This window comes from Ammodytes marinus (genome assembly GCF_949987685.1).
Source record: "Ammodytes marinus genome assembly, chromosome: 14".
NCBI lineage: Eukaryota > Metazoa > Chordata > Actinopteri > Uranoscopiformes > Ammodytidae > Ammodytes > Ammodytes marinus.
Window position 1 is genome coordinate 6,692,606 of NC_137218.1, and position 13,104 is coordinate 6,705,709.

The following is a 13,104-nucleotide window of genomic DNA, read 5'->3' on the forward strand; positions in this document are numbered from 1 at the left end:
TTACCCCCCCCCCATCCCCCCAACACCAGACAGAGCAGTCCATGAGTACTTCATAAAAACACTTTATAAACTCGCAATACAAATAAAACAGCATACTAAGCATAAAGAAATAAAGAATACATATATATATATAGGCTATATTTTTTTAAATTAAATAAAATTAAATCAAAAGCTTAAGAAAGAAAACAAATACATATGTTAAGTTGGATAAATAGAATTAAATTAAAACCCAAACTCATAAAACTCTTGAGTTTGTAAGCAGCAAGACACAATGGATTTGAGAGTCATTAGAGATTAGAGATAGGGAGGTGTTTAAGTCACAATGAAATTGTATTTTAGAGCCTATTTTTCCATTTCTTTTATCTGCACGATGTTGAAACATAATATTGGGACGGTATAACACAGGTAAAACAATATCACTTCGGAAATAAAAGCAATTCTAAATGGTTGTTAGATAAGTAGAACCATCCTCCCCTCTTCCCTTTCCTTCCTTCTATCTCTGCCTGTCACACCCGCCATTGTTCACACACGGCTCCGTCACTCTCTCTAGCCCACACTGTTATTTATGTGTCGGGTCTCAGTGGAGTACAGTGTGTCTCTAGGGACACTGTGTGTGTTTGTGGTTACTGGTACAGTGTGTTAGACTAGCCGTCTGTCTGCCTGCCTGTCTATCTCATATATCTCTGTCATTCTGGAGCTTTCTCCTTATGTGCCAGATGATTGATATTTCCCACGTTTCTGAGGAAACTCTTCAAAACGAAACGTTACATTTGTTGTTGAGAAATGATCCTGACTGAAACGCATATGAAAGAAATTCATCAGCTGATTTCATTGTAGAATATTTTGAACAGGGAGAGTGTCTGGGTATGTCATGAATCAAAATGGGAGCTTACAGTGTCCTGTGTTGGAGTAGGTAGAGTAAGAGGAGAGGAGTGCTTTCACGACCTTTTGACGCTTAGATAAATCAGTGTGTGAAAAGGTGATCAATACTGAAGAGCCTGGGAGAAGGAAGTGAAACAATCTTATCTGAAAGCACTCTATAAAGTCAAGAGTTGGTCCTACTGTCATCATGTCAGAAGTCAGAAGCGTTCTTAACACCTTGGAGTCAGGGGCTACTTTGGTCGTTTTTTACCTATTTTGATTCATCCTTTCTAAACCATATTAAGAAAATGTCTAGCATGCCGATGTTTGGCATCTTTTCATTCCGCACAACTTCATCTATATGACTGGATTTTTTTTTCATTTTGACATACAGTACACACATACAAACGCATGTACATATGAACATATTGGACCCAAAACCACACAAATAACTTAAAAAAACGGATATCGGAAATTGTATTATTTTTTACTATTGGCAACACAGACCTTCACAATGAAACATTTGGAAAGCTGGAAATACATACTGTACATGTGATGCCACTATGATAATGTAAAAGTTTGATTGAGGTGGCATCAACCTACGTAAACACTCATTTTATGAACAAATAAAAGGTGAATCCGAAGGCGTTTTTTTCCCCTAATTCCTCAAGTTCTGTCAACTATATTGACAGGGCATATTAAAACAAGTATCTGGTTGATTTGTGCTAAGCGACGTCTGACCGAGAGGGTTTAAAGGAGGTGTTATCCATCCCTGAGTAAACACCAGAGGAAGCTCCACATTTTTTCATGCAAGCTGGCAAAACAAGCCTCCACCCCTTTGACAAACTGCAGTAAAGTCCCCCCGTAAGGTCTGTTTGGTTCACCTTGGTTTCTGATCCAAAAACTAGCACGGGCCTCGACGCAGGAATGTAAACGAGGAAGTGGCAGAGACTTCTAAAGCTCAGCCAAATCCGGGCCTGAAGAAAAAATGCTCTCTGGACAGTTTCAACTCATCTGCAAGTGATGTTTTAATACATGCCAGGGGTTCACTATTATTTGTGCCTCAATTGACACATTTGGCTTCTTCAACTTTTTCTCTTTTCAATGTACTTAATTTCCCAGAAGGCATTTCAAAAATCTCAAAAGACAATTTAGAAATATTCAGTTGTAAGAGTAGTATATTAACTTTGTCAGGGGTATTCATAGTATTTTTCTGTTCCCCACTATGTGTCTTATAACACAGTCTATGGTAGAATAAAATACCATGCATGTGCACCCTACAATGTAGATTGGTACAAGACTCTAGTCTGCCAAAGGCTTTACCACTTTATAAAACCAACCAGTAAAGTATTTAAATACCACTTTATAGGACTTTAAAACGCCTGGCTTGGCAACTTTTGCTGGTTTCAGTGGCTTTAAATGTCATTAAGTGGTAGAGCAGCAATCTGTTGGTACTGTAAAAATGACTTCATAGGCCTGTCGGCTAAAAAGCAACTTGTTTCACAGTGCTACACCTGTAACCACTACACCTAACCATAATGCCTAGACACTCCCGGGACAAGAATGTCAATGTTTGACTTTAACAAAAATAAGATTTTTAATAGTGTGACATATATTTGAAAAAAGTCCACTGAGGCAAAACACAGACGATCAGACAGTTTGTAAACAAGCCAAGAGTTTTTATTTTAATATGCAAAAGTTTGGACAGTTCGGATAATAAATAGTGTTTTTGTTTAAATTCCGTCGTATTATATTTCCTTTCCCCATCCCATTTATTTTTAGCTATGCTGCTGTGTTCCCAGACCTCAAACATTAACTTGTGGTGAACTACAATGAAAGGAATGACTGGCAAAACTATGAAAACATGACCCAAAACTAGAGTTATCTGTTAAAACTCTCATGTTTTTATGCTGATTATTACATTTCAGTGACATATGTACCAACCTTTCCGGTCTGAGCCGTCTATACCGAGGGAAACCAAACATATTGGTCCTGAAAATGATTACAGTTATCGTTTAGTCCGTTTCCTCAGAGGGATCATTCAAGTGTCCCCTTAACTAATGTAATCTAATATCGTCTAATCTTCCTGATTTGAATAGATTATGTGTCTGCTAAGGAGCCGACAGTTCCACCATAGCACTTGCTGAAATTCTGTTTTGTTGCCGGTTGAGAGAAACATACAGTATACACAGAGTGAAGTGAAGATGTAAGCCTTGACAAGGGAAGGTGGGTCAGGATGAAAGAAAGAAAGAAAGAGAGAAGGAGAGAGAGAGAGAGGAGGAGAGGGGAACTTTGATACTTGGCGTGTTCTTCCTCTACCTGCAAAGTGAAGAAACAGCAGGAGGCAGCTGACATTTGCTTTGCTGTGTATGCTGTGGTGGTTTGTGGGAGAGAGGGAGGAGTGGGCTGGATATGTAGACAGTATAAGCAGACCGAGGCAGGGATTGAGACTTCCCCTGTGTTCCAATCCCCATACTTCCCTGCTATTAAGTATGGTAGAAAAAGGATTTTATGATGTCCCAATACATGTGGTCAGATTTTTAGTGTGGAAATCAGCATGATTTTGGGGAGATTGTCACAATCCCTGTGCCCTGGAAGTGTGCGTCACATCGACAGAGCCTCTGAGTGAAAATAACCAGCTATGCGACGAATATATAAGCAAGAGGATAGTTCAAGGCCAATTTTTGAATGCCTACTGCATGCTTACTACAATGAATGTGATTTGGAATGCAGGGTCGGTGGGTGAGGCTGAGAATGCTACAGGGGTCCAGAGGAGAGGAGATTGAGAAAAGGGAAAGCTGTGATGGTGGAGGGAGGGGTGGCTTAATTGTCTCCAGAGACAAAAGAGCACTCATTTCCCTGTGTGACCCCTTTCTCATTCTCTCCACACACACACACACACACACACACACACACACACACACACACACACACACACACACACACACACACACACACACACACACACACACACACACACACACACACTCCACCCAAATTCCTTGCGTCACCCTTCGAAGCGCCCCACCCCTCCAGGCTGGCTGGACTTTGACCACTTTGGCTGCCACATTCCTGCAGATAGGGGAGGGGAAGTGCTCATTTGCACTTTAGCTTTTCATTCATTGTCCCTGCGTTCCAAACCGCATAATTCTTTTGTTTTACTATACCATAGAAAGTACATAGTTTGCATAAAATATGCTACAAATAGAACACGCTTTTAGTTGTTTATTTCATCATAACGGCTCAGGCGATGTGATGTAACTCCTTTTGTGTTGCAGTGGAATGTGGGTCAGAATTGCCAAAAAAGCACGCTTGTTAACACCAACAATTGCAACCGGATGTAGTAGGACATCCTGGTATTTTAAGCCATGCTGCATTTGACCACATGTATTGGGACATCCTTAATCTTTTTTTTTTCTGTCTTACTAAATAGCAGATGAAGGTATGGGGTTTGGAACGCAGCCCATGTTTTTATTTTGATGTTTTTTTTGTGTGCTAATGTCATGTTTGTTTTATGCTTTGCTAATATTGTTTCACATAAGCAGCAACTTAGAAGTTGTCAAATTGTGGATTTATGGAAGAGAAAAGAGGGAGGGATGGGGGAGGGAGAGAGAGAGAGCTAGACTGAGAGAAAGTGAGAGAGAGAGAGTGAGAGAAAAAGAGAGAGAGAGAGACTCGGGGTAATGTACCAATAGACTGAATAGATTAGTGAGGATGACTGACCCGGACATAGATTATATGACAGGGGAACCTCAGAGTTAGCTGCTAATTATCTGTTGCCTTTTCTTCACCATGGTCTTTCTCATACAGTAGTGTGGTCCTTCCATCGATCGGTTACTTGTATGAAACTATTGATCATAGCAGCTTTAAATCACATATTTTACAATCTTCCGCTGCAGTGTTATCTCACACTAAGACCTGACGTTCAAGAGACAAACAGGCTGTATTCCTTTATACACGTTAGCCAAAGAATTACAATTTCCAAATGTCAGAGAAAAAATGTATTCTCGCAAGCAATTACTCGTAGCTATCAAGTGTTTAAAAAGCAAGACCACAATTTAAAGGGCTCTCCTCCCGCGTGTGTGAATCCAGAGTGAGTATTTTTTTGACAGCTTGCTAAAACGTGAGGGCAACCAGCAGAGGTTTCTGATAGCCTCCAGAGATTAGTCTTTCTGTTAATTGCTAATTAGCGTCGACTTTGAGTTTTTCGGGCTGATTGTTTTTCATTAACATCTGCTCACGTTTGTCTTGCTCCTGCTTTGACATTGTAGAAAGGTTGCTGAAAAGAATGAAAGATATTTTTTTTTTTTACTCCAACACTTAATGTTACACGTGCTATTTTGTGCAGACAGTTTTTAAAAATAAGTTATTCAATAAAAGCTTCTGCAAAAATCAATCTTATCATTCATGACAGAGCAAATGATATCATGATCACACCATCGAAACAAAGAAAGAGAGAGAGAGAGTTTGTCGGCAATACTTTTTCTGTTAAAAGACAGTGAAGACACACACTCACTCACTCACACTCACACACACGCACACGCACACACACACACACACACACACACACGCACACACACACACACACACACACACGCACACGCACACGCACACGCACACGCACACACACACACACACACACACACACACACACACACACACACACGCTCAGGAAGTCTTTGTCTTGCTAAGTTGCTGGAATCCAGGCATCCCCATTAAGAAGTCATTAACCCCCTGCTGTTCTTTTCTGTCTTTCTCCACCCATCTCTCACATTTCTCTCTCTCCTCTGTTTCTCCCATATTCATCATTTCATCCAACGATTCATATATATTTCCCTGGGCTTCTCATATAATCCATCACCCATTCCATCCAATGTCTTTCCATCCGTCTAAATGTAAATTCTCCCGTCCTCCCTGCAGTTCGTATTAAACCTGGTTCCACGTCTCCGGTGGAGTTCCAGAGTGACAGCGATGCAGAGAGCGGTACGGAGTCTGGCTCGGCCTCCCTAGCACAGAGCCTCGACGCTGGGTGAGTAAACCCACACTTGGACACACCCATGTAAAAAAAAATGTATTATGGCAAACCTAAAGTTCCAAAACTTCCCAACACCTGTGTGAGATTATGTACAATAAATGATCATGTCGACCGGAATGTGGTGCATTCCATTCCATGATGAAATGGTTTGAGAGAAACTTCATTTGCATTCACATTTGCATCTACTGTCTGTACTCCTTGGGGTGAGAGTAGTTGGGGGTAGAGCAGGGACAAGTTAAAGGTATAGTGTGCTTCATAGTGCCACTAGTGGCCGTAAACTATGTCAGTAAAGAGGTCTCTGCTATGTTTTGATCTGACTGCTTGATATGGTCAAATCACTTTGGTAAATGTTTTCCTAGAGATAGCTCCAGCATAAACTTTAAAAGCATTTATTGTTAAATGGGGAAACAACATGTTAAACAGCCTGAGAGTGATATCAAGTGTCTCGTCTCCGCCTCGGACAGGAAGAGTGTTTTTCCAAAAATGTTGAATTTTTCCCGTCAATGTTGCCAGTTTGTAAAAGAACACCACAGTATGGCGCTGTGTGTGATGTTGTGGATAGCCAGCCTTGCTGTCATTGGTCCATTTCTCTCCATAGACTTCCACTATAAATCAGATGCCTGCTGTTGACAGGACAAAAACACAGTGAACCATGCGTGATGTAATTTCAGCGTAAAGTCCATGATAGGAGTCGGCAGGGCCAGCAGGAGAGACACAAATGCACAGCAGGGCTTCTGGGAAATGCGGTCTTTGTGTGGATGGCCTCCCTCCCCTGCAGCCTCTTGACTAATTACATTACTGCAGCGCTGCCTTGACCGAACACTTATATAACATTATATAAGCCTCTGGACATGGGAGACGCCCTGGCTGTATCACAGGGAGACAAGAGTGTACGCGCGTGTGTTCGTGTGTGTGTGTGTGTGTGTGTGTGTGTGTGTGTGTGTGTGTGCACGCTAGCACACTCAGTACTCACTTTCATAACTGAGGACATTTGGTCCCCTAAAGGAAATTGTGGACATTTTAAAGGTTGTTACTTCTAAGCCTGATTAGTGAAGGTTGGTGTGATAGTGTGAAAGCTTGTGTGTATCTGTGTGTGTGTGTGTGTGTGTGTGTATGTCCGGTGTACGTATTAGTAAATCAGGACAGAGCTCCTGCCACACCCGATGGGCGAGGCCGTCTGTCTGTAACCGAAATGCAGGGTGTGGACGTTGACAGTTAGTTTAGTGCTGTAATCTGGTGTGTGTGTGTGTGTGTGTGTGTGTTCATGTGTGTGTGTGTGTGTGTGTGTTTATGTGTGTGTGTGAGAGTGAGAGAGAGAGAAAGAGAGGGTTTATTAGAGTCAAAGTCAACTATGTTGGGTTTGTGCTTTCTTTTTTGTGTGACAGATTGTGTTTGTTTTTGTGTGTTAGTGTGCACACACCTGTGTTTGAGTGTGTGTGTGTGTGTATGTGTGTGTGTCTACGTGTGTGTGTGTGTGTGTGTGTTGGGCAGGGCTGTCTCTAAACTGGGTGTAAACATGATTTCACAATGTCACACCTCATTTGGAAAAAGGCTGGGGAGAAACAGAGGAGCTCTAACTTCATTCACATTGTGAATTCATTCAGAATATCACAATACAGACAACTTGATCATTGGAATATACAACACACGGAGGGAGGAGGACAATAAAATGCTGTGAAATTGGTTTATTTATCAGATAATTGTATAGTGGTAAAGAGGGGAATGTAAAAAGATAGAGAAATGCTGAAGTGAAAGCCCTTGTGCAGCTTTGTCCAAACACAGTGTTACTGTCTCTTGTACTCCCCCTTGTGGCCCTTTACCATTCTCACATGCACCTGAACCCATCCATGAAAGATGGATGGGCTGCCTTATTGTGCAATGATGAACCACATCACAAGATGATGAATGTGGTACAACGGGTCATGGAATAAAAAAAACCTGGTTCAGATTTGATTAAGTGGAGGCCGAATTAAGTCAGTGTGTGAGTATTAACGACCCGGTGATGGCCCGCGGCAGGGAAGAAGTTCATTGTAAATGAATGGAACCAAAGGTTAAACATTTCTCAAGAAGGTCCTTCATTTACATATTAATTCACTAAATTAAACTAAAATGTTAATTGACAGTTTTAACACGGCAACTTGCAAATTCGTTTATCAGTTCTTCCACGACCATTACAAGCTTATAGCAGCTACACCGACACTGGATTTCGACAGCAAAAAATAGTATCCACATTAAAGCCTTAAATAAATACAATTACAATGTATTGGTCAATACTTTCCTCACTTGAATGAAGGTTTTGGAGGGAACCCTTCATTTTTTTTTAGCTTGTAACGGTCATACAGTTTGTACTGAAATGGACATTTTAAAGCAATAAATGTGTCATTGCTCACTGTTGGACAAAGTACAGAATGACTGCACAGTTTTTAAATAGGATAGTAATGAATACTACATTTCTGTGCTGTAAATTCTTGTTGCCCATTGGTCAAAATCACTAAGTCCTGGTTTTCTGTCTCAGGTCGGTGATGGACTTGGAGCCCGTGGATCCTGATTCGCCCGACGTGAAGAGGAGGCGGATCCACATGTGTGACTATGAAGGCTGCAAAAAAGTTTACACCAAGAGCTCTCACCTCAAAGCCCACAGGAGGATACACACAGGTGAGAACCTTCACACAGGTGAGAACCTTCTCCCTCTCAGCTCTGTTGAGCTGAGAGGGAGAAGGTCACAAAATACCAAGGACTCATGTATGACATGAAAAGAAACTGGAACCTCCGAGAGGTTTCAATCATCCCAGTTATTATAGGAGCCACTGGGCTCATGAAAAAGAACTTTAAAAACTACTTGGCCAGTATACCCGGAGACCCGAGTGCAAGTGAAATCCAAACAATTGCACTTAAGGGAACTGTCAGAATCTTGAAAAGAGCTCTCGGTTGGAGTCTCTAAAGGCGAGGGAATGTTTGGCATTTGGCTTGAATGCCCCATCCTCAGCTAGTAACCCAGTAAAAAGGGAAATGAAACAAAAGTGAGAACCCCGGGCAAAATGTACTACCACCACAATGTGTTACATTAACACTGATTCCTTTACGTCTCAATCTGTATTTTGTGCACACTTTTTATTTTAATTGATCTCTTTCACTCTGTACATTTGTGCTCCACTTTTTTTTAAATAGAAAATTGCACATGTTTTTCTTATTATATTTTACTGTAAATACTATACATATTTATATTATTTCTTAGTTAACCTTTTTTTGTTATGTTTTATTTATTTTCAAATAAATTTATATTCTTAAATATATCAAATAATGAGTTTTTTGAGTAGAGTAAATACACATTTAGAAATTATACATATTTGATATGAACACACGAGTAATTCATTGTATGTTGTAAGACAAAGATACATGAGAAATAAAACTGTTACTGAGTCTGAAAACAACACAGAAAAAACAAAATAATAATTAAGCTTTAGAGGGAAAGTTCATGAAAAGAATGACCTAACTCTTCTCTGCTCATCCCTCTTTTCTTCCAGGAGAGAAACCGTACCACTGCACCTGGGAGGGCTGCACCTGGCGCTTTGCCCGCTCCGACGAGCTGACGCGACACTTCCGCAAGCACACGGGCATCAAGCCTTTCAGATGCACCGAGTGTGACCGCTCCTTCTCCCGGTCGGACCACCTCTCCCTGCACCGCCGCAGACACGTCATGATGTGAACTGGGACCCTTGACCCTTACCCCCTACCCCTAAAAAAGTACCCATAATTCCCCTGTCAACCTCAGCCTACAAACAGACTTGTTACCCCCCCCCTCCCGACATCTCACTCACAGCACATCTTGTACCAGTGCCTCCCCACGTCACAGATTTTAAGCACATCAGCAGATACAAAAAAAACAACAACAGACACCATACCTCCTTCTCATCCTCTTCCTCTCCATCTTTAAACCACAGGAATATCAGGAATGTGTGTGTGTGTGTGTGTGTGTGCGAGCGAGCGAGGTGGAAGTTCGGAGGATTTTTAACTGTGTGTGTTTCAACACATAATCATCGTCATCAATATCACCGTCCGCCCAACATTTCCCTTTCCCTACTGTCCTCAAACGCATCACACAAAAGACGTCACCTCCTCAGAAAAGACAAAGATGGACTATAGGAAAAGCATTATATATTATACCATTCATTCATCCATCCATCTATCCATCCATCCATCCATCCATGCAAACGAGAGGAGGAACAGGAGGAGTGACTTGTGTGTGTATTGGTTTTGAACTTAAAGCAGAAGGGTGATCTTAAGGGGGATGTCACTTCAGCTGCCCCACTTTTTTTTTCTTTTACACCACTTGTATGCTCTATTTATCTCGAGGTGGGACGTTATGTAACTCAAAGACAATATTATTACATTTATTTTATGGATCGTGACTCCCAAAAATTGTCTCATAAAATGCCCCCTTTTCACTTTTCTAGTATCTTAAGAACTTCACTTTTCATCTTTCGGACCTTACTATTTAGATATAAGGAACCATGACATAATATACAGGCGAGGAGCTATCCAATCAAAGAATAGCTGACTAAAACGACTGAAGTTTTAGTACTCGATCGGTGCTATGGACACATTTCGGCTGGTGCCAGAAAAAGTATTAAAATTCCTTTTCTAGCTCTTCACACCAAAACACTGTCCCCTTCTATGGGATATGTTTCCCGGGAACTTTCTAAGCATTGCAAAACACTCTCAAACAAATGCATAATTGGACTCCAGATGCAGGGTAAATGTGTGTACGTGCATGTGTGTGAGCTTTTATTTCTCCTCCCCCCACAGCTGAAGTGACGTCAAACATACATTATCCTCTTCGGGCTAATATCTGTCTGAGGCTAAAATCTTGAGAAAAAATGTAGTTTATTTTGTCCCGACTACCCATCACCCTTTACCCCCCCCCCCCCCTCCCCTGGTACAGGGAGCTACAAGACTGTGAACTTTATAAAGATTCATTTGTTTTTATTGTATCAATCACATTATTGTCATTTTACGCGAACCCTACCCCCCTCCTCCCGCACAACCCTTTCCGATTCTTCTTCGATAACAGTATTTTTTGCTCTTTTTTTTTAATGTGTCGTTGTAGCTGTTGTTTTATGAAAAAAGGCCTTCAGTTCTGTCTATTATTATTTCATTTTTTGTCCTTCTCTACGCCAGGTTTTTTGGCGCTCTTAACAGAATGGCATCGTTCTAAAACAAAAAACACAAAAAGATGACAAGAAAAACCTTTGGTTGTGTTCTTTAGGCTGTGAAAAATAAGACAAAGGAGACACAAATAGTTTGAGATTACAAGTAAAAACTCTCGTGCAGGGAATAGGGAAGCTTTTTTCTGAGTATGCGTGTGTGTTTTTTTGCGTGTGTTGTTTGTGTGTGTGTGTGTGTGTGTGTGTGCGCGCTTGTGTGTGTGTGTGTGGGCGAGTGTGCATGTCTTGAGACAAACACATAATCAGAATTTAAGATTTTTACGAGTGTGTGTTCCGGGCACTTGTTCTTTTACCTCTTGCCCGTCGAGCCTTAATAACTGAAGTCAATCTGTAAAAGGGCGAAAACCGGAACCACTGACAGAGGACGTTTGGATCATAATTAAATATTATATCATAGTATATAACATTATTAGGAGACTAGGCTTCTACTCAGTATTTCACATTGTGAACCACTTGGGCAGTCATTGCAATAACGGGACTCACATTTAGCTGACTGTGAAAAATCTGGTCCATATTTCTTTTGGAAATTGTAGTATAGTGTATGCACACCACAATTATTTTTAAATAGTTTTAACAACAGTTTTAATAAACAATTTTGTGTGTGCCTCCCTTTAGGCTGAGACATCCAAAGATGTAAAAGCACTCTTTTCATTGGTTAATGAAATCCATGGAGACAACAAAAAGCCAATATGGCTGCCACTTGAAGTTGCATTGGCCCAGACTGTCTGTCAGTGGTTCTGGGGAGAAACCAGGCACTGTGTCGGGCCGTCAGGGTCCGTAGTGCCTGTGGTTTTAAACCACGGGGAAACTAAGCCTCTCTCCTCACTAGCATTTCTACCAGGGCGGCGGGGGGTCAATTCTCGTTCAACTGAACTTAATTCAATGCCTAAAAAAAAACCTGATACTTCTCATGAATTCTAACAGGGAATCTTGTTTTAATAGGCTACTTCTTCCCTTAAGATTCTCTGTCTAAAACCCTTCCTCGTGTAACTTCCAAATCTAAATCAGCACATTTTAAATAAAGTCAGTTGAAACAGAATTGAACCCCCCCACCCCCTACCCCCTACCCCTGCCCCTCTAACACACACAGTGTCCATGTCTTAAGTGGGGCTGTTTTTTTCAGCTCCGATTCTGGACAGAACTTGATTATGCAACATATAACGCAGACCTCGCTCTGAACCGAGCACTATAGCTGGTAGTTGCACTGCTCACATGCAGATTCATAAGGTTGTAACAAGAATCCTATAAGAAACAAAATGGAGGTCAGGATGTGTAGAAGCCCTGTGCTGTCTGTGGATCACTGAACTCAAAGCAATGGCTGTGACAGGAACTTAAAAGTTATATATTGATGTCTTAAAGAAAAAAAGGGGCTGATATTCTTTTTGTAAACGACGGAACACGCTTTGCACAAACAAAAAGGCAACAAAAATATAGGTAATTGCTTTCGCAACGCTGGTCTCGTTAGCCATTTCGGAGCTACTGTTGTTGTCGTCATTTCAAAAGCTAGAGAGAGAGAGCAAAATGTTCTTCACCTGACTTTTCATAGTGTGATAACTTAAGACGGACGTGCGGGCTTACTGTGAGCTGACTGCATGCCGTGGAACAGGGCATAGTGTTGTTTGGTCTGCACACTGCAAAAAAAGTGTTAAAAAAAAATCATAATTTTAGTCAAGTCACTGAATTTAGTTTTGGATTTTGAAATAGTTTTCTTATATTTTATCTTTCTTTTTTATTTAAAGGACAATGTCAGTCATATCAAGAACATTTCAGAAAGCTCACACAAGTGTAATTTTATAAAACTATTTGTTTTTTTTTCTAAATTTTTATTAATAAGAATCCAAACTAAATTTAGTTTCTTGCTTGAATGGATTATTTTTCTTATTTTTTTTTTTGCAGTGCAAAGCAATTCAACGTCCCCATTTCTCCTAACACCCCCCCCCCCCCCCCCCCTCTGCTTCAACTAAACTAAAAAAAAAACCTAGT

The 13,104-nt window shown here is 40.9% G+C and overlaps 1 protein-coding gene across 4 annotated transcripts in view; it reads left to right on the forward strand.

Annotated features, from left to right (window-relative positions):
• klf8 (Kruppel like factor 8) overlaps positions 1-13,104 on the forward strand; it is a 66,610-nt gene that overhangs the window by 51,667 nt on the left and 1,839 nt on the right. For all 4 annotated transcript variants that reach the window (XM_080040800.1, XM_080040802.1, XM_080040801.1 and 1 more), the window contains exons 5-7: positions 5,782-5,890; positions 8,412-8,551; positions 9,421-13,104. The exon at positions 9,421-13,104 is cut by the window's right edge and continues 1,839 nt beyond it. In XM_080040800.1, the coding sequence (XP_079896926.1) occupies positions 5,782-5,890; positions 8,412-8,551; positions 9,421-9,602 (431 nt within the window). In that variant the 3' untranslated portion in view covers positions 9,603-13,104. The remainder of the gene's footprint in view (positions 1-5,781; positions 5,891-8,411; positions 8,552-9,420) is intronic.